The following is a 23,413-nucleotide window of genomic DNA, read 5'->3' as shown; positions in this document are numbered from 1 at the left end:
TTTTATTGGGCATGGAATTGCGTACAGATAGATACACATTTATGTATATAGTGTCATATTATAAGTCAGATTTATTCTACGAAAGTAATAAAACTATTCTACAACAAGTGACTCGAAGACTCCGGGTCTACTGACCTTTAGCCTATGAGATACGCGGATGAATTTGTCTAGACAATCTATGTTTTTAGTACTCATAGTTTCTGCCGTCTAAACAGCTGATCGCATACACATATGCTGCCGTTTGACTGAGGCCCGGTAGGGATAGCCGAATTCAGAGCTCTATGTATAGATCTATGTTTTTAGGAGGTCTAATATTCTATGTCAGCTGTATTTGTTGCGGAACTAGAACAATATAAAAACACGTTGCTATTATTTTGTACGGAAAGTACCGGATCATTGTCCAAGTTACTCCCCTTTGTTTATTTACACCATTTGCAGTGGTTTTCTTTGTATAATTTTGTGCAAAACCGCTGAATCGTGATGAGCTTATAGCTTTCTGGTAATATTTATGATATGTAAAGATATTTTAAGATGGAGAGTACATCATTCATGAATTGAATGAAAATAGAATAACATTTGTCCGTTATCATACTTTGAGCGAATGCTAGGCATTTCGACCGAAGACATTTTTCTGGAAGTGTCTATCGGCACGACCGTCGTGCCGATTATTTTTCTTATTCGCACGACGGTCGTGCCGATTAGTATTCCTATCCGCACGATGGGTGTTTCAAATTCAGGAGCGTTTCTATTTTTGGCGTAAGGTATATCTTAGCTAAAAATACTAGCTGTTATAGCATCATGATTAATTCATCAATTGCAAATAAGTCAAAAGAATGCGAAGAACACATTTTCTTGCATAATTAATAACAATTAGTTCGCATACCTTTATGCCGTTATTTTACTTTTCATATTATGTTTTTAATTAAATAAATGGTGTGCAAGTGATTCAACATAATGATGGCAGGTGCATGCAAAAATTGTACTTTATGGAGCTCTGATAAGTCTTTAAAAAATTGTTCCCGGTAGCATGCTAAAAAAAATAGGGTAGGTACGTCCGATTTTTTAAAATTATTTTTAAGAGACATCAGCAAGTTGATTTCTAACATCACTGACCATGTTTGAAGCATAAAAGTGCAGTTTTGCAACTTTTTGTTAAAGAGTTGTTCAAAAAAAATCTCCAAGGAATAAACGGAAAACTTCAGAAAAGATAAACTAAATTTCACATATGTATACAGTATTTTCAGTTGTATCAGTAACGAAAATAATTGACATAACTTTCAGTCATGATCATCGTGCAAATAACGAAAATAATCGGCACGACAGTCGTGCGGATAAGGAAAATTATCGGCACAACCGTCGTGCGGATAGCCTCTGCCCATTTTTCTAGCTATTTTGACATAGCCTACAGTATACCCCCAAAATTGGGAATTTTGACGCGTAAATGTTCCAAATTGGGAAATATTTAGTCCCATAGGATATAGTAAAGAATGTGTTTAAGCACTTTCTCATACACTTGTTTCACACTTGTACAACCTCTTTAACATACTTCCATTACAAAATTGTCCATAATTTGGTCAATGATTGTCCAATTTTGATGAAATTCTTTTCAGGATGTAGATTGGGATTTTTTGCACTCATTTTGGGGAAAAAACATACTTTTGGCATTGGGAATATAGCCAAATGAAGGCCGAAAAAACAACCCTGCAACCCCAAGACACTTCGACCCCAAAATTGAATTTTCTTGGACATTTCGACCCCAAACACATTTCAACCCTAAGACATTTCGAACCCTCAGAAATATCTATTATATATCCAATATTACTTTGACTTAGTTTCTGAGGACAATTATGACTTTAAAACACAACTTAGGAAATCTTTTTGGCAGTGGCTAAGGTAGCCAAAACCAGTTCCGGCTACCTAGACTAAAGGGAATGGATTGGAACTTCATACACTTGTTCACTGTCATTATCTGACATGCATTTAGCAGGTCCCATAACTCTACTTTGCATTTTTATTTCAAAATTATGCCCCTTTTTTTACTTAGAAGTTTTTGGTTAAGTTTTTGTATGTAAGCTGGTATCTCAGTATCCACAAATGGGATTGGATTGGAACTTCACACACTTGTTCACTGTCATGAGCTGACATGCACTAAGCAGGTCCTATAACTCTGCTTTGCATTCTTTTTCAAAATTATGCCCCTTTTTCGACACACCTGAGAAACATTTAATATTTTGATGGTACTTATGTGTGTTATACCATTTCAATGTATTATTTCTCTTTGGTTAAATCATACTGATATTGAAACAAAGGTAAACTGTTAACCTTTATTTAATTTCCAAGTTTATAGAGACAAATAGACAAACAGACAGACAACTACTTTATCTATTCAGTGTATTAAAGTCAAAATAATCGGTTATATATGCAGTGAAATTCCTAGGATCTAATCCTACAACATAAATTTATAGGCATTTTTATCTAAAAGGCACACTTGGTAATTAAGCAGTTTTAATTTACTCAATTATACCTATCTGCAAACAGAAATTTGTTTGAATACATACCAAAGTGTATTTTTAATCTTCTCTAGAAATTTACTGCCTTTCAGCAGATAAAACAGAAGTTTGCAAAAATCAGTAATGATGAAACGAATAAAAGCAGATGACTGTGTCGTTGTCATCTTGCTCTATTATTAGATGAGCACCGAACTATGCATTGTGCATTATAATGTTTTCTATTTGTTACTCATTTTTTATTACGAAATTTTATTATAAGTGTATGTCTGAGACATTAATAAATAGATGTATCTTTGGTATATGAAAGGTCCTATATGAAAAATGTTTGCATACAACAGAATGGCAGTATGAGAGGTTCTTCTTGGTGTATGTTGTAGTCCTTAGAAGGACTTTTATTGTCCTTAAAAGGACATTTATTAGTCTTAAATGTAATAAAACAGATTATGGAAGGCATCTGCAATGCTACTGGCAAAGTCGTGTTCATGATTTGGTCGGAGGTCTGGTTCCGTCTATCTGGTCCGTGCTGTCACTGCCTATCAGTGAATCACTGTGGTGCCAGATTTCGCATGGATGTAACTTAAACAGAACTTTGTTAAGGTGCTTGCATAACTTGTTATAGCGCCGGTGATAATGTTTTCGGAGGAAAAAAATACCAAATAGTCAATCAATTTTTTTTGCCCCTGCAACAATGAGCACGGTCAGATTGTTGTGCCCCCCCAATGAGTGGTGGGGGCATATAGATTTGGTCTTGTCCGTCCGTCTGAAGTTCGTGACGCGCCTAGCTCGAAAAGTATTTGATATAAATTGATGAAACCTTGCATGAGTCTTTATCATGATATGAACTTGCGCACCTCCTATTTTTCGTCTGGCTCGGCCCCCTATTTTCAGAGTTATGGCCCCAGAAATAGTCAAAAATGCACATTTTTACCTTGTGACATGCCTAGCTCAAACAGTATTTGATATAGATTCATGAAACCTTGCATGAGTCTTAATCATAATATGAACTTGCGCACCTCCTATCTTTCATCTGGCTCCGCCCCCTATTTTCAGAGTTATGGCCCCAGAAATAGTCAAAAATGCACATTTTTACCTTGTGACATGCCTAGCTCAAAAAGTATTTGATATAGATTCATGAAACCTTGTTTGAGTCGTAATCATGATATGTACTTGCGCACCTCCTATTTTTCATCTGGCTCCGCCCCCTATTTTCAGAGTTATGGCCCCTGAAATAATCAAAAATGCACATTTTCACCTTGTGACATGCCTAGCTCAAACAGTATTTGATATAGATTCATGAAACCTTGCATCAGTCTTAATCATAATATGAACTTGCGCACCTCCTATTTTTCATTTGAGTCTGCCCCCTATTTTCAGAGTTATGGCCCCTGAAATAGTCAAAAATGCACATTTTCACCTTGTGACATGCCTAGCTCAAACAGTATTTGATATAGATTCATGAAACCTTGCATGAGTCTTAATCATGAAATGAACTTGCGCATCTCCTATTTTTTCATTTGGGTCTGCCCCTATATTTTTAGAGTTATGGCCCCTGAAATAGTCAAAAATGTACATTTTCACCTTGTGATGCACCTAGCTCAAAAAGTATTTAATATAAGTGGTTGAAAACTTGCATAAGTCTTTACCATGATATAAACTTGCACACCTCTAATTTTTTGGCAGGCTGCACCTCCTATTTTAAAGTTATGGCCCCTGAAATAGTAAAAAAATGCACTTTTTCTCCAATCTTAGCTCTTATTACAGAGTTTTGGCCCTTGAAATAGCCAAAATAGTGGATTTTTTGTTTGTGATGCTCATAGCTCAAAAAGTATAGGGCCTAGAATTATAATGAATCCTTTTCATAAAATGTTTGTTGAGGCTATACCCCATTAAGACTGTAAACATTTGAATTATTGCCCCTTATTTGTGACAAATGTACCAGTGGGGGGCACACCCTGTGTCCTACAGACACATTCTAGTTTTATATTTGTGACAGGCAATCTTAACAGTCAAAACTTCGAAGAACCGAAATAATGGAGGATAAATCACATTACACAGTCATGTAGAGTTATTGGCAGATTTCTGGAAAGTTGTCGGTCCAACGGACATGGCCGGAAAATGTTGATGTGGTCTGCCGTTTCTTAATCCAGATGCGGTCTGAGAATAAAAATAAAATCAAAAATTATTCACAGACATTTTTTTTCGCAAACTGTCTACCAAAAACTGTTTATTAATAAGCAGTGTAAATCAGGTGAGCTATCTAGGGCCATCATGGCTCTATTGTTTGAAAATTTTAATTTCTTATTTTATATTTTCAGTCTTGCTTAAAATGGATGTCTACCTATTGCTGCTGTATGTGACCAAAGAACAGCAGCATGCCATTGAGCTGTTGTTTGCTGAGAAACAATGGCTGTTTTGTAAATCAGGTAAAATATTGAGACAGTAACAGTAGGCTAAAAAAAATCTTCATTTCCACAGAGGTTGCTATAAAAATAGTATATACTGCTCTGTTCGCTATCCAGTCAGTAAATTTTCATTTAAAACCCCTCAGATAATAAATGGTGTTGCCCAAATTGAATGATGGACCAGTCCATTTTAGAAATTTAGCAGTGTAAGGGTTAATATTAGATATTAAATTTTTAGCTCACCTGTCACATAATGACCAGGTGAGCTTTTATGATCACGCAGCGTCCGTCGTCCATCAGTAAACTTTTGCTTGTGACCACTCTAGAGGTCACATTTTTTGTGGGATGATTATGAATGTTGGTCAGAATGTTCATCTTGATGATATCTAGGTCAGGTTTGAAACTGGGTCACGTGCCATCAAAAACTAGGTCAGTAGGTCTAAAAATAGAAAAACCTTGTGACCTCTCTAGAGGCCATATATTTCACAAGATCTTCATGAAAATTGGTCAGAATGTTCACCTTGATGATATCTAGGTCAAGTTCGAAACTGGGTCACCTGCGGTCAAAAACTAGGTCAGTAGGTCTAAAAATAGAAAAACTTTGTGACCTCTCTAGAGGCCATATATTTCATAAGATCTTCATGAAAATTGGTCAGAACTTTCACCATGATGATATCTAGGTCAAGTTCGAAACTGGGTCACGTGTCATCAAAAACTAGGTCAGTAGGTCAAATAATAGAAAAACTTTGTGACCTCTCTAAATCCATATTTTTCATGGGATCTGTATAAAAGTTGTCTGAATGTTCATCTTGATGATATCTAGGTCAAGTTCGAAACTTTGTCACGTGCGGTCAAAAACTAGGTCAGTAGGTCTAAAAACAGAAAAGCGTTGTGACCTCTCTAGAGGCCATATATTTCATGATATCTTCATGAAAATTAGTCAGAATGTTCAGCTTGATGATATCTAGGTCATGTTCGAAAATGGGTCACGTGCCCTCAAAAACTAGGTCAGTAGGTCAAATAATAGAAAAACCTTGTGACCTCTCTAGAGGCCATATTTTTCATGGGATCTGTATGATAGTTGGTCTGAATGTTCATCTTGTTGATATCTAGGTCAAGTTAGAAAATGGGTCACGTGCCATCAAAAACTAGGTCAGTAGGTCAAATAATAGAAAAACCTTGTGACCTCTCTAGAGGCCATATTTTTCATGGGATCTGTATGAAAATTGGTCTGAATGTTCATTTTGTTGATATCTAGGTCAGTTTCGAAAATGGGTCACGTGCCGTCAAAAACTAGGTCAGTAGGTCAAATAATAGAAAAACCTTGTGACCCCTCTAAAGGCCATATTTTTCATGGGATCTGTTTGAAAGTTGGTCTGAATGTTCATCTTGATGATATCTAGGTCAAGTTAGAAACAGGGTCATGTGCAGTCAAAAACTAGGTCAGTAGGTCTAAAAATAAAAAAACCTTGTGACCTCTCTAGAGGCCATACTTGTGAATGGATCTCCATAAAAAATGATCAGAATGTTCATCTTGATGATATCTAGGTCACGTGCCTTCAAAAAGTAGGTCAGTAGGTCAAATAATGAAAAAACGTTGTGACCTCTCTAGAGCCAATACCCTTGAATGGATCTTCATGAAAATTGGTCAGAATGTTCACCTTGATGATATCTAGGTCAAGTTCGAGACTGAGCCACGTGCCATAAAAATCTAGGTCAGTAGGTCAAATAATAAAAAAACCTTGTGACCTCTCTAGAGGCCATACTTTTCATGGGATCTGTATGAAAGTTGGTCTGAATGTTCATCTTGATGATGTCTAGGTCAAGTTTGAAACTGGGTCAACTGCGGTCAAAAACTAGGTCAGTAGGTCTAAAATTATTAAAATCTTTTGACCTCTCTAGAGGCCATATTTTTCAATGGATCTTCATGAAAATTGATCTGAATGTTCCCATTGATGATATCTAGGTCAGTTTCGAAACTGGGTCACATGCGGTCAAAAACTAGGCCAGTAGGTATAAAAATAGAAAAACCTTGTGACATCTCTAGAGGCCATATTTTTCATGAGATCTTCATGAAAATTAGTGAGAATGCTCATCTTGATGATATCTAGGTCAAGTTCAAAACAGGGTCACGTACCTTCAAAAACTAGGTCAATAGGTCAAATAATAGAAAAACCTTGTGACCTCTCTAGAGACCATATTTTTCAATGGATCTTCATGAAAATTGGTCAGAAATTTTTATCTTGATAATATCTAGGTCAAGTTCAAAACTGGGTCACATGAGCTCAAAAACTAGGTCACTATGTCAAATAATAGAAAAAACGATGTCATACTCAAAACTGGGTCATGTGGGAAGAGGTGAGCGATTCAGGACCATCATGGTCCTCTTGTTTTTAAAACCAGTTTAGAACATTGACATGATTCTGTTCATTACTTAAAAAGCATTACAAGCCATGTTTTTTTTTTAGCTCACATGAACAATGCTCATGGTGAGCTATTGTGATCATGCTGTGTCCGCCGTGCGTGCGTCCGTCTGTCTGTCATCAACAACTGTGTTTAAAAGACATCTCCTCCAAAACCACTGAATGAATTTTGATGAAACTTGGCATGGATGTTCCTTGGATGGTCGTCTACGGTAGACTACCAAATTTTTTCAAACGGTTCTGCCTGGTTGCACATAGGGGTCACCAGAGCTAAAAATAGAAAAATCTTCGAACGAGATCTCCTAGACTGATGGTCCAATTTTTAGATAATTTCACACAAACATTCCTTATGTCACCCTCTACCAAGATTTTTCAAATTATACCGTGTCAAAAAAACATGGCCCCCATGAGGCGCGGTCACTTTTCCCTATATGTATATAGTGGAAATTGAAAAAAATCTTGTCTGAAACTGCTGGCCCGATTTTAAAATAATTTCACACAAATGGTCCTTGTGTGACCCTCTACCAAGAATATTCAAATTATACTGATTCGTTAAAAAACGTGGCCACCAGGGGCTGTGATCTCTTTTCCCTATATGTATATAGTGGAAACTTTAAAAATCTTCTTTTGTGAAACTGCTGTCCCAATTTTAGAATATTTTTACACAAATTTAATGGTCCCTGTGTGACCTGCTACCAAGATTGTTCAAATTATACTGATTCATCAAAAAACATGGTTGTTAGGGGATTTGGTCCCTAAAAAAGAAATTAAAGAAATGTGTGAAACTGCTGGCCCAATTTTAGATTATTTGGTCCTAGTGTGATCCTCTACCAAGATTGTTTAATTACATTGAAAATCACATTTCTCGTTTTACAGATTCAGCCCATCGGAATGCTCCAAAGAAGATTGTTGTTGAGTATGATTGTTTGGGTGACAGTTCTTCAAAGATTCGCACAATCTCTGACTTCAAAGATTGCAACATATATACAACTCGGCATGGAAGACTGATTGGTATTAAAAATATGTTTGATCTTTATTGAAGATTGATAACTCTGCATAAGGTGCAATTTCAGTGGTATAGCTATGTGAAGCACAAAGAGGCAACTGTCTTGATGTTTTTGTTAGAAACAATTAAAAAAGGAAAGCAAAAATTTTTACAGAAATACGCACTGTACTCATCATGGTACACATTCTGCCTCAGTGTTTATTTTTGTCTATGTCACTGCAGTGGGATGTTGAAGTAATGTTCAGTCAAAGAGGAGTACTCTCATATATGCATCAGTCTGATATTTCATGGTACTGTTATACTTACAGTTAGGGTATCCAATGGATGTTTCATCTGCTTCAAAAGATTTGTGTGTAAGATGCTTGGAAAAGTACACGTTTTAAATTTTGTCTTCATTTATCAAGCCCATTATATAACATTTTTAGCTCACCTGAGCACGAAGTGCTCAAAGGTGAGCTTTAGTGATCACCGGCGTCCGTCGTCCGTCTGTCCGTCGTCAACAATTTGACTGTTAACACTCTAGAGGTCACATTTTTGGCCCAATCTTAATGAAACTTGGTCAGAATCTTACCCTCCATAAAATCTTGGTCGAGTTCGATATTGGGTCATCTGGGATCAAAAACTAGGTCACCAGGTCAAATCAAAGGAAAAGCTTGTTAACACTCTAGAGGTCACAATTTTGACCCAATCTTAATGAAACTTGGTCAGAATGTTACCCGCCATAAAGTCTTGGACGAGTTCGATATTGGGTCATCTGCGGTCAAAAACTAGGTCACCAGGTCAAATCAAAGGAAAAGCTTGTTAACACTCTAGAGGTCACATTTTTGGCCCAATCTTCATGAAACTTAGTCAGAATGTTACCCTTAATAAAATCTTGGACGAGTTCGATATTGGGTCACCTGGGGTCAAAAACTGGGTCAACAGGTCAAATCAAAGGAAAAGCTTGTTAACACTGTAGAGGCCGCATTTAAGACTATATCTTCATGAAACTTGGTCAGAATGTTAATATTGATGATCTTAAGGTCCAGTTTGAATCTGGGTCATGTAGGATTAAAAGCTAGGTTACCTGGTCAAATCAAAGGAAAAGCTAGTTAACACTGTAGAGGCCACATTTATGACCATATTTTAATGAAACTTGGTCAGAATGTTTATCTTGATGCTCTTTAGGTCAAGTTTAAATCTGGGTCAGCTTGGTTCAAAAACTAGGTCACTAGGTTAAATCAAAGGAAAAGCTTGTTAACACTCTAGAGGCCACATTTACGACTGTATCTTCATGAAACTTAGTCAGAATGTTAAACTTGATGATCTTTAGGTCAAGTTCGAATCTGGGTCATGTTGGGTCAAAAACTAGGTCATGGGGTCAAATCAAAAGAAAAGCTAGTTAACACTGTAGAGGCCACATTTATGAACATATCTTGATGAAACTTGGTCAGAATGTTAATCTTGATGATCTTTAGGTCAATAGGTCAGGTGAGCGATACAGGGCCTTCATGGCCCCCTTGTTTAAAAAAAATATTTATGTGCAGTATATGTGTATTTCCAGTAGTTTCCTGAACAAAGCTGGACATTATTTTATGGATTCTGAAATTTATTATTTTCTTCTGTTTAAGAGTTGAACCCACTCAACACCATAGGACCAGAGAATGAACTATCAGTGGTCAGTCATGCAACACATTCAGGCTCAGAACAAGATAAACTAGGTTTCAAGGACTGTACAGTTAAGCTTGAAAGAATCCATACTAAAGACGAGGATGGAATTTTCAATATTAGGAAAAGAGGAAGGCCAAAAATTAACTGCAGTGGAAAACAATTAAAATTAGCTGTCCCTGTCGTAAAACTTAGTAATACATTAGACTGTAATACGGGGGATAAAAATGTAAAAGAATTAGAATTTAAGGAGAAGAATGTTACGTTTGAAGGTAAAGAAGAAGTTAAAATGAAACTTGATTTGGCCAATATGATGGAATATGACAGGAAAAGAGTTGATAAGTCTGGTGAAGTTCCCAATTACAAAGACAATGAGTCTGATGATGAAGATACATGTAACTTAGGGGGTGACAATGATGGTGATGATGATGATGAGTACGTTCCAAGTGATGCTGAAGCAAATGAATCAGAAGATGAGGGTAAAAAAGAAGAAACAGATCCAGATTATCATTATGGTGACAGAATTGGCCGGCTGCCAAAAAGGAAAAGGTGTCAAATAAAGAAGAAAAATTTAGATGGAAAAAGTGGGAGAGGATCTTACTTCTGTGAAAGTTGTAAAAAAACATACAAGTTCAAACGTAATTACATCAGTCATTTCGAAAATGGTGTTTGTCAGGGTCCAGTTAGGAGGAAACAGAAAAAGGATGAAAATGCAGGTTTAGGTTCATATAAATGTGAGGTTTGTAAGACAATGTACTCATACAAGCGGAAATATCTTGCACATTTCGTGGATGGTAGATGTAACTGTCAGTGTAAATATTGTGACAAAGTATTAACGAGAAATACTATTAGAAAGCATGTATTTTATAAGCATGAACTAAATGTGGAACGTTTCCGTTGCAAAATTTGTAAAAAGCGTTTCTATGAACAGAACGAATTGAACATACATATGCATTTTCACGACTCTGAAAGGAGTTTTGTTTGTGATTTTTGTGGCAAAGCTTTCTTCATGTATAACAATCTGTACATTCATCTGAGAAAACATAGACATCAAGTGGAAGGTAAAAAGCCCCACTGTAATATATGCAATAAATACTTTAGTGATGTAAGCTATTTAGAATTTCATAAAAAAGTGACGCATATGAAAGTTCGAAACTGCATTTGTGAGATATGTGGAAAGAAGTTCAAAACAGAACGCTGTGTAAAGAGTCATATGAGAACCCATTCTGATGAACGTCCATACCAGTGTGATGTTTGTGGTAAATACTACAAGTAAGTATGACTTACATAGAGGATATTACATGTCAGTGAGTGTCTTTTCATATTGAATTTATTAAACAAGTTTAATAAAATAATAAAATGTGAGGCTCTATATGTTTGTTTTTTTTTGGCAAAATTTAATATCGATTTCATTCAAAGAGTTTAGTAAATTCAATGTGGAAAGTCACAAAATGTAATATTCTTTTTGTCACATGTTAACTTTTCCTGTGGAAACATAGAAAATTCTACTTTCTTTAACTGTTATAAACAAGTCAATTTGACCAACGTCTCCAATACTATAAACTTTGTCAACGTCAAAGCTTTATTACTTTATTGACGCCTTTCCGCGTGCCTATCTTGGTTAAAGTTTTTAGCTCGACTATACGAAGTATAAGGAGAGCTATCCTACTCGCCCCAGCGTCGGCGTCCGCATCTTTCTGCGTCCCCACCTTGGTTAAAGTTTTGGTGCACTTTCTCTTTTTTCAACTTATCTCTGTAATTATGTCTCCCACCACACAGTGGTGTGGGAGACATATTGATTTACTCCAGTCTGTCTGTGTGTCTGTCTCAAAGCTTGTCCGCACACTAATTCGAACATTTCTCATCCGATTTTCACCAAACTTGAACAAAATGTGTTTGACCATAAGACCTCGGCCAAGTTCGATAACTAGCCAAATTGGTCCAGGCGTCTTTCAGTTATGGCCCTTGAATTACCAAAAATCGGTCTTTTTACTCTTGTCTTCACTCTTAATTTGAATATTTCTCATCCAATCTTCACCAAACTTAAACAAAATGTGTTTGACCATGAGACCTCGGCCAAGTTCGATAACTAGCCAAATCGGTCCAGGCATTTTGGAGTTACGGCCCTTGAATTATCGAAAAATTGGCCTTTTTACTCATGTCCGCACTCTTAATCAAACATTTCTCATCCGACCTTCACCAAACTTGAACAAAATGTGTTTGACCATGAGACCTCGGCCAAGTTCGATAACTAGCTAAATCGGTCCTGGCATTTTGGAGTTACGGCCCTTGAATTATTGAAAAATTGGCCTTTTTTCTCTTGTCCGCACTCTAAGTGGAACATTTCTCATCCGATCTTCACCAAACTTAAACAAAATGTGTTTGACCATGAGACCTCGGCCAAGTTCTATAACTAGCCAAATCGGTCCAGGCATTTTAGAGTTACGGCCCTTGAATTACTGAAAAAATCCGTCTGTTTACTCTTGTCCACTCTCTAAGTCGAACATTTCTCATCCGATCTTCACCAAACTTGAACAAAATGTGTTTGGCCATAAGACCTTACCCAAGTTTGATAACTAGCCAAATCTAATTGGATCCACTCGTCTAAAACATCTAGAGAAACTAACATTTTTCATAGGGGCAGTTGTGGGAGACATGCGCTTTTCTCAAAAGCATCTCTAGTTACTTAATGGATTTGATTCAAACTTGAAATACTTATTCCTCATCATCATCCACATCATCTGACATAAGGGCCATAACTCTGGCACCAATATTTCATGAATTATCCCCCCTTTTCACTTAGATTTTCAGGTTAAAGTTTTGATGCACTTTCACTCTATCTCTGTTATTACTGAATGGATTTGATTCAAACTTAAAATAGTTGTTCAACATCATCACCCACATCATATGACACAAGGTGCATAACTCTGGCACCATTTTTTCATGAATTATTCCCCCTTTTTACTTAGAATTTCAGGTTAAAGTTTTGGTGCACTTTCACTCTACCTCTGTTATTACTGAATGGATTTGATTCAGACTTAAAATAGTTGTTCAGCATCATCACCCACATCGTATGACACAAGATGCATAACTCTGGCACAATTTTTCATGAATTATTCCCCTTTTTACTTAGAATTTCAGGTTAAAGTTTTATGCACTTTCACTCTATCTCTGTTATTACTGAATGGATTTGATTCAAACTTAATATAGTTGTTCAGCATCATCACCCACATCATATGACACAAGATGCATAACTCTGGCACAATTTTTCATGAATTATTCCCCTTTTTACTTAGAATTTCAGGTTAAAGTTTTATGCACTTTCACTCTATCTCTGTTATTACTGAATGGATCTGATTCAGACTTAAACAATTGTTCAACATCATTACCCTTATCATATGACACAAGGTGCATAACGCTGGCACCAATTTTTCAAGAATTATTTCCCTTTTTACTTAGAAGTTTAGGTTAAAGTTTTGATGCACTTTCACTCTGTCTCTGTTATTACAGAATGGATTTGATTCAAACTTAAAATAGTTGTTCAACATCATCACCCACACCATATGACGCAAGGTGCATAACTCTGGCACCAATTTTTCATTAATTATTCCCCCTTTTTACTTAGAACTTCAGGTGAAGGTTTTGATGTCTGTGTTATTACTGAATGGATTTGATTCAAACTTAAAATAGTTGTTCAACATCATCACCCACACTATATGACACAAGCTGCATAACTCTGGCACCAATATTTAATGAATTATGCCCCTTTTTGCTTAGGATATACTTATATAGTGTTTTGATACATTTTATCTTTACCTCTCTTATTACTTTAAGTTGATGTTTTTGACATAGACTCAGGCTATTGTGCAATATCTTCATCCACAATTGGAGTTATTAAACACTCCAGTGACAGCTCTAGTTTCCTCAGATGTGCCCAGTTTCACTATCCAGCATCGAAATAGTCGAGCGCGCTGTCTCCTGTGACAGCTCTTGTTTTACACATTCTCTTTTTTCTTCTTATCTCCGTAAACATTACCTTACATTGCAGTTTCCTTAAGGGCAAATAGGTCACAGAGGTAGGATATCCGCTATTATAGTTTGACACGTTTACCTGTCACTTTATATGGGATATTGCACATTCGCTTTAACAAATTAAAAAGAAGCTTTTTTTTTATTGATTTTTACAACACTAGATCTACTTCTCAGCCCTTTTAAGAACCGAGGCGGTACGATCAAACAGTGATGTGCCACACGGCACGAAAACATGACGTAATGCCATGAAAACCTCGGGGAAACTATACCGCTTTGATCTCCACATCAAATGTCATGATACCGACACACTACTTTTAGCTCTTTGAGGGGGTGTTAATTGATGAAGAAAACAAGGCCAATTACTTAGTTTATCAACAGAATAATTACCGATAATTGTTAATGTTTTTTTTCGCTTTCAACACGGGTGGGTGGGGAATGTTAACCAACGACGATTATTGTGTCCATATTTTTGGGACACTTTCCAAAATTATTTTTCAGGAAATAAGTCTTGGGACAGTGAAAACGATAGTTGTTTTATGCTGTCCCAACACTTGGGGAAAATACGGTTCTTGATGGATTTGCTTTAAACTTAAAAGAGTTATTCCTCAACATCACCCACATCATATTGTACAAGGGCCATAACTCTCACACCAATATTCCTGAATTAGCCCCCCTTTTTACTTAGAATTTCAGGTTAAAGTTTTGATGCACTTTTACTATATCTCTGTGATTTCTGAATGGATTAGATTCAAACTGAAAGTAGTTGTTCCACATCATCTCTCACATCATATGACACAAGGTCCATAACTCTATTACCAATATATGAATTATCCCCTCTTTTACTTAGATTTTCAGGTTAAAGTTTTGGTGCACTTTATTTTTAATTGGATTTGATTTAAACTTAAATTAGGTGTTCAGCATTATCACTCACATCGTATGGCACAAGAGCCATAACTCTGGCACAAATTTTTCATGAATAAACCCCCTTTTTACTTAGAATTTCAGATTAATGTTTTGATACACTTTCACTTTATCTCGTATAATTACTAAATGGATTTGATTCAAACTTAATATTATAGTTTTTTAATCCCCCACCGTGGCAGAGGGATTATAGGAATGGTCTGCGTCCGTCCTTCCATCCGTCCTTCCTTCCGTCTGTCCTTCCGTCCGTAACAAAATTGTGTCCGGTCCATATCTCCTAAACCTCTTGAAGGATTTTCATGAAACTTGGGTCAAATGATCACCTCATCAAGATGATGTGCAGAACTCATGAGTCAGCCTTGTCGGTTCAAGGTCAAGGTCACAACTCAAGGTCAAAGGTTTGAGCCTGCCATTTTGTGTCCGCTCTATATCTCCTAAACCCCTTGAAGGAATTTTATAAAACTTGGGTCAAATGATCACCTCATCAAGACGATGTGCAGAACCCATGAGTCAGCCATGTCGGCTCAAGGTCAAGGTCACAACTCAAGGACAAAGTTTTGAACCTTCCATTTGGTGTCCGCTCTATATCTCTTAAATCCCTTGAAGGAATTTTATAAAACTTGGGTCAAATAATCACCTCATCAAGACGATGTGCAGAACCCATGAGTCAGTCATGCCGGCTCAGGGTCAAGGTCACAACTTAGGGTCAAAGGTTTGAACCTTCCATTTTGTGTCTGCTCTATATCTCCTAAACTCTTTGAAGGATTTTCATCAAACTTGGGTCAAACGATCACCTCGTCAAGGCGATGTGCAGAACTTATGAGTCAGCCATGTCGGCTCATGGTCAAGGTCACAACTGAAGGTCAAAGGTTTGAGCCTTCCATTTTGTGTCCGCTCTATATCTCCTAAACCCCTTGAAGGAATTTTATAAAACTTAAGTCAAATGATAACCTCATCAGAACGATGTGCAGAAATTATGAGTCAACCATGCCAGCTCAAGGTCAAGGTCACAACTAAGGGTCGAAGGTTTGAGCCTTCCATTTGGTGTCCACTCTGTATCTCCTTAACCCCTTGAAGGATTTTCATCAAACTTGGGTCAAATGATCACCTCATCAAGAACTCCTGAGTCAGCCATGTCAACTCAAGGTCAAGGTTACAACTGAAGGTCAAAGGTTTCAGCTCTGTATCTCCTAAACCCCTTGAAGGATTTTCATGAAACTTTGGTCAAATGATCACCTCATCAAGATGTTGTGCAGAATTCATGAGTCAGCCATGTCAGTTCAAGGTCAAGGTCACAGCTAAAATCAAAGGTTTTACCCTTTCACTATCCATAGCAGTGGTGGGGGATTTAGCTGTCTTTCAGACTGCTTTGTTCACCTTATCACCCACCTCATATGATACAAGGTGCATAACTCTGGCACCAATTTGTCATGAATTATGTCCCCTTTTACTTAATTTAAGGTTAATTTTGATTAATTTTCACTGCATCTCAGTTATTTAGAAATGCCTTTGATTCAAACTTGAAGTAGTTGTTCCAAATCATCACCGACATCATATGATTTAAGGTTCATTACTCTTGCACCAATATTGTTTGAATTATGCCCCCTTTTTGCTTAGAATTATACCTTTATAGTTTTTTGATACACTTTATCTTTACCTCTCTTATTACTTAATATTTTTGACAGACTCGAGCTATTGTGCAATATCTTCTTTCACCATTGGAATCATTGAACACTCCAGTGACAGCTTCAATTTCCTCAGATGTGCCCAGTTTCACTATCCAGCATCGAAAAATAGTAGAGTGCGCTGTATCCTGTGACAGCTCTTGTTATTTATTGGCTTTATTTCACTCCCCCGACGTCAAACATGTAATAAAGTAGTGTTCTCAGTATATATGCCTTCCTTTGCATCATGTATTAAGTGGTGTTAAAAATATGTAGAAGTGTTCTCTAAAATCTTTTTATCTGAAACACTGGCCCTGTTTAGGGGAAATTAAAAAACTTGATATCTTAGGACCTTTCAAATTACAGAATATTTACATCATTTATTTACCCTTCCCAGTCACTAAAGCTACAAAATGTCATTATAATGCCATCATAATGAAACAAAAGCTAAAACGTATTTTCTACTAACAAAATTAATATTGTAAATTTACAATTATATATTATATCTCATTATCTGTAGTATCGACAAAATTAGACACTGAACTGTGAATGAGGTCCTTGATTTTCAAAATGTGACTGGCCATTAATGACTATGCAAGCTGTTGGCGAAACTGCCCTGACTGTTTAATATCCTGTACGACAGAAAAAACACTATTTTCTTTAGGAATTGCCCTTCAGTCTTTTGCAGCAAAGTCTTTTCCTGCAATTTGCGATTCAGTCACAAAATGTTATCATTGATCTCTCTTCAACACCAGTTATCAGGCAGTGGAATTTGGACAAGGCAATATGCCTACTCAACATTCTGGTGACTTCATATTTAATTTTATGGTGGACATAACTGATGTAAAAAATTAGCCCATTCTTGGAAAAAAAGTGACAAGTAATGTTTAGCAAACACGAAATAGGAAAAGAGACAAAATCATGGAAATTGGGCCAGATGATGTTACAAAGGCCACTAGTATTAATTATTGGTCTAAAGTGAAAATGATTCTTGAATATCAACTTGACACTTCCTTACATATAAGAGCACCATCTTGTGGGTGCAAATACTCGTCTAATATTTTTGTCTCTGAATAATAGATCTATTGTCATAACCCTGATTTTCTATGTCCAAAAGGGGCCATAATTCTTGCAAAAAAGCAATGTAGAAGTACGGTACGTGCTGTTTAAAGTCAACTGTTAATGGCGAATAACTGCTCTAAGGTTTAAATCAATAGCTTTGACCGTTAACTTGAGAAAAGTTGACCTAAATGCAAAACTTAAACAAGAAATCTGATATTTTCTAAGTCCAAAAGGGGCCATAATTCTTGCAAAAAGCAGGATGGAGTTATATTTCTTGCTGTAAAGAGTCAGCTTTTGATGATGAACAATTGTTGCAAGTTTTAAAGCAATAGATTTAATAGTTTAGAGGAAAAGTTGACCTAAATATAAAACTGAACCAAGAAGTCTAATTTTCAAAGTCTAAAAGGGGCCATAATTCTTGCAGAAAGCAGGATGGAGTTATGTTTATTTGCTGTAAAGGGTTAGCTATTGATTGTGAACAAGTGTTGCAAGTTTTAAAGCAATAGCTTTGATAGTTTAGGAGAAAAGCTGACCTAAACAAAAAACTTTACCAGGCAACGCCGACGCTGACGACAATCAAGTGATGACAATAATTCTTTTTTTTTCAAAAAGTCGGATATGCAAGGCGGTGCTCTTGTTAGCTGACATGTCACAAAGTGACAAGGTGAGCTTTTGTGATCGCGCAGCGTCCGTCATCCGTCCATCCGTAAACTTTTGCTTGTGACCACTCAAGAGGTCACATTTTTCATGGGATCTTTATGAAAGTCGGCCAGAATGTTCATCTTGATGATATCTAGGTCAAGAACGAAACTGGGTCACGTGTCTTCAAAAACTAGGTCAGTAGGTCTAAAGATAGAAAAACCTTGTGACCTCTCTAGAGGCCATACTTTTCAATGGATCTTCATGAAAGTTAGTCAGAATGTTCACCTTGATGATATCTAGGTCAGCTTCGAAACTGGGTCACGTGCCATCAAAAACTAGGTCAGTAGGTCAAATAAAAAAAACCTTGTGACCTCTTTAGAGGCCATATTTTTCATGGGATCTTTATGAAAGTTGGTCTGAATGTTCATCTTGATGATATCTAGTTTAAGTTCGAAACTGGATCAACTGCGGTCAAAAACTAGGTCAGTAGGTCTAAAAATAGAAAAACCTTGTGACCACTCTAGAGGCCATACTTTTCAATGGATCTTCAAGAAAATTAGTCAGAATGTTTACCTTGATGATATCTAGGTCAGATTCGAAACTGGGTCACGTCCTGTCAAAAACTAGGTCAGTAGGTCAAATAATAAAAACACCTTGTGACCTCTCTAGAGGCCATATTTTTCACGGGATCTGTATGAAAATTGGTCTGAATGTTTATCTTGATGATGTCTAGGTCAAGTTTGAAACTGGGTAAACTGCGGTCAAAAACTAGGTCAGTAGGTCTAAAAATAGAAAAACTTTTTGACCTCTCTAGAGGCCATATTTTTCAATGGATCTTCATGAAAATTGGTCTGAATATTCACCTTGATGATATGTAGTTCTAGTTCAAAACTGGGTCACGTGCCTTCAAAAACTAGGTCATTAGGTCAAATAATAGAAATACCTTGTGACCTCTCTGGAGGCAATATTTTTCAATGGAACTTCATGAAAATTGGTCAGAATTTTTATCTTGATGATATCAAGTTCAAAACTGGGTCACATGAGCTAAAGAAACTAGGTCAGTATGTCAAATAATAGAAAAAAACGATGTCATGCTCGGTTCAAAACTGGGTCATGTGGGGACAGGTGAGCGATTCAGGACCATCATGGTCCTCTTGTTTTGATATCCTGTACGGCAGAAAAAATACTATTTCCTTTAGGAATTGCCTTTCAGCCTTTTGCAGCAAAGCAGTTGTCTTTTCCTGCAATTTGCGATTCAGTCACAAAATGTTATCATTGATCTCTCTTCAACAACAGTTATCAGGCAGTGGAATTTGGACAAGGCAATATGCCTACTCAACATTCTGGTGACTTCACATTAAACTTTATGGTGGACATAACTGATGTAAAAAATAAGCCTATGCTTGGAAAAAAGGTGCATCACTCTTGTGACAAATAATGTTTTAGCAAACACGAACTAGGAAAAGAGACAAAATCATGGAAATTGGGCCAGATGATGCTACAAGGTCTACTAGTATTAATTATTAGCCTAAAGTGAAAATGATTCCTGAATATGAACTTAACACTCCCTTAAATACATTACATAATAAAAAGTTTCATACATTTTTGATGGTAGAAGAAGAAATGAAAGCAAGTTTTTGCAGTATTTTTTAAACACCCACTGGATCCAATTAAATTGCATTTTGCTGATCTCTTAACTAGCTAGATAGTTGATTTTCTTTTTGTCAAGCCAGCTTGTGAGGAGCTAGACATAGTCCTCAGAATTGTTAATGTGTGTTAGTGCATGCATACTGATTTTTCAGTTTGACCGGATTATAACGCTGACATACATGGAGCAGTTTTTAGCTCAACTTTATGAAGTATGATGAGCTGTCCTACTCGACCCTGCGTCGGCGTCCTTCCTCGTTCGCACCTTGATGAAAGGTTTGATGCACTTTCTCTTTATCTCTGTAATTACTTGATGGACTTGTTTCAAACTTGAAATATTTATTTCTCATCATCACCCACATCATATGGCACAAGGGCCATAACACCCACACCAATACTTCATGAAATATTCCCCCTTTTTATTTAGAATAACTGAATTTCAGGTTAAAGTTTTGAATCATTGCGCTCTGTCTCAGTTATTATGTCTCCCACCACGCAGTGGTGTGGGAGACATTGATTTACGCCAGGCTGTGTGTGTCTGTCTGTCACAAAGCTTGTCCGCACTCTAAGTCGAACAATTCTCATCCGATTTTCACCAAACTTAAATAAAATGTGTTTGACCATAAAACCTCGGCAAAGTTCTATAACTAGCCAAATCGGTCCAGGCGTCTTGGAGTTATGGCCCTTGAATTACCAAAAATCGACCTTTTTACTCTTGTCTGCACTCTAATTCGAATGTTTCTAATCAAATCTTCATCAAACTTAAACAAAATGTCCTTGACCATGAGACCTCGGCCAAGTTCGTTAGCTAGCCAAATCGGTCCAGGCATTTTGAAGTTACGGCCCATGAATTACCAAAAAATCCGCCTTTTTACTCTTGTCCGCTCTCTAAGTCGAACATTTCTCATCCGATCTTCACCAAACTTGAACAAAATGTGTTTGGCCATAAGACCTTAGCCAAGTTCGATAACTAGCCAAATCCGCCCAGGCACTTTTGAATTATGGCCCTTAAATTACTGATTGGATCCACTCATCCAGACCATCTAATTGGATCCACTCGTCTAAACCATCTAGAGAAACTAGACATTTTTCATAGGGGCAGTTGTGGGAGACATGCGCTTTTCTCAAAAGCATCTCTAGTTACTTAATGGATTTGATTCAAACTGAAAGTTGTTGTTCCACATTAACTACCACATCATATGACACAAGGTCCATAACTCTGGTACCAATATTTCATGAGTTCCCCATTTTACTTAGAGTTTCAGGTTTAAGTTTTGATGCTCTTTCACTCTATCTCAGTTATTACGAAATGGATTGATTTGAGTCAGTCGTAAAATAGTTGTTCAACTTTATCACTCGCATCATATGACACAAGGGCCATTTATAACTTGCGCCAATATTCATGAATTATCTCCCCTTTTTACTTAGAATTTAAGGTTAAAGCAGGGTAATAGGTTTTGATTCACTTTCACTCTGTCTCAGTTATTACTTAATGGATTTGATTCAAACTGAAAGTAGTTGTTACACATTACCTACCACATCATATAACACAAGGTCCATAACTCTGGCACCAACGTTTCCTGAATTATGCCCCCCTTTTACTTAGAATTTAAGGTTAATTTTGATGCATTTTCACTGTAATCTGAGTTATTACCGAATGGATTTTATTCAAACTTGTAGTTGTTCCACATCATCACCCACATCATATGACACAGTTACATCATATGACACAAGGTGCATCACTCTTGCTCCAATATTTTATGAATTTTGCCCCCTTTTTGCTTAGAATTATACTAAAATGTTTTGATATGGTTTATCTTTATCTGTCATATTACGTTATACTTTTGACACAGGCTCAAGCTATTGTTCGATATCTTCTTCCACATTGGAGTCATTAAACACTCCAATGACAGCTCCAGCTTCCTCATATGTGCCAAATTTCACTATCCAGCATCGAAATAGTGGAGCGCGCTGTCTCCTTTGACAGCTCTTGCTTGCATGCCTTTCTCGGTGTGTTAAATTTCATCATGAGGGTAAGCAATTCAGCTGGCTTGAAGAAAGTCAGAGGTTGAAACTAGATGTCTGTTCATGACTGGAGGAGCACATCCTGGTCTTGTCCTCTGCCGTCAAAAGCTTAATTTATTTTGACCTATTATTATGTCTTTGTGATGTTAAACCAAACAAAAATGAAACAAACCAAATGCAATTAACTACCGGAACTAGCAACAGTTGATAACTTACTGAATTAAACTTTCAGGTATACCCACCAGCTATCGTCCCACAAGAAGATGTTCCACTCGAAACTGAAAAGGTTCTTCTGTAAAGTCTGCAATAAAGGGTTTTATTTTGAAGGCAAGCTGAAAGATCACATGAACATACACAATGGAATTCGTGCTCACCACTGCCAAGATTGTGACTACAGCAGTTTCACTGGAAACCAGTTAGCTATACATAAACAGAAACATAGAAGACCTAAACTCGTAGTTGAACAAATGGAACAAGGAGCGGAGTTGAATGACATTGCTCCTGAAATTGGTGTTTTATTGGAATCGGATTGATTAGGAAGCTGGTCCCTGGGTTGTTAAACTACGACAAAGACCAATCTTCTAATGAAACAACTTTGTCATTAATTAATAAACTTTTAAGGTAGTTCTTTGATAAAGCGGATGTAATGGTGTAATGTCATTTTTCTGGATAACATATAATAAAACCTGGATTTGGTTATGAAAATTAAAATCATTTTATGAATTATTCTTGCATAAAAATGACTTTTTTTTCACTAGATCCGCCCATGTATTAACGGGAGAAAAATCGTGTGCAAACAAGGCAATTCATGTGCTGTTAATACCCGATTTTTAGCTCGACTATTCAAAGAATAGTCTAGCTATTCTACTCACCCTGGCGTCGGCGTCGGTCAAGTCTGGGTCAAGTCCCATAACTCTGACATGTATTTTGAGCAAATTATGCCCCCTTTTGGACTTAGAAAATTTTGGTTAAAGTTTTACATGCAAGTTACTATCTCCAAAACTAATGCAGATATTGAATTGAAACCTCACATGTGTCTTCGGGATTATAAAACTAGTTGATAGCACCAAGTCCCATAACTCTGACCTTCATTTTGGCCAAATTATGCCCCCTTTTGGACTTAGAAAATTCTGGTTAAAGTTTTGCGTGCAAGTACATACAGCTATTACTAAAAGGCATATAGATTTGAAACTTAATTTTTCTTTTTCTAGATCAATTAACTACCTCACTGGGTCAAGCCCCATAACTCTGACATGTATTTTGGCCAAATTATACCCCCTTTTGGACTTAGAAAATTCTGGTTAAGTTTTGCGTGCAAGTACATACAGCTATTACTAAAAGGCATATAGATTTGAAACTTATTTTTTCTTTTTCTAGGTCAATTACCTACCTCACTGGGTCAAGTCCCATAACTCTGACACGTATTTTGGGC

The 23,413-nt window shown here is 36.8% G+C and overlaps 1 protein-coding gene across 1 annotated transcript; it reads left to right on the top strand.

The window, feature by feature from the left end:
• Positions 1–376: 376 nt before the first annotated feature.
• Positions 377–22,707, top strand: LOC123547160 (zinc finger protein 583-like). Its single transcript, XM_045334056.2, has 5 exons — positions 377–499; positions 4,826–4,933; positions 8,212–8,346; positions 9,952–11,260; positions 22,214–22,707. Exons 2-5 carry the CDS (start codon positions 4,837–4,839, stop codon positions 22,512–22,514), a joined length of 1,842 nt encoding a protein of 613 aa, XP_045189991.2. The 5' UTR covers positions 377–499; positions 4,826–4,836; the 3' UTR covers positions 22,515–22,707.
• The last annotated feature ends 706 nt before the right edge of the window (positions 22,708–23,413 follow it).

The sequence above is a fragment of the Mercenaria mercenaria genome, chromosome 9, assembly GCF_021730395.1.
Source record: "Mercenaria mercenaria strain notata chromosome 9, MADL_Memer_1, whole genome shotgun sequence".
Lineage (NCBI taxonomy): Eukaryota > Metazoa > Mollusca > Bivalvia > Venerida > Veneridae > Mercenaria > Mercenaria mercenaria.
Note: the sequence above shows the minus strand (reverse complement) of the source record. Positions and strands in the feature narration are given on the sequence as shown.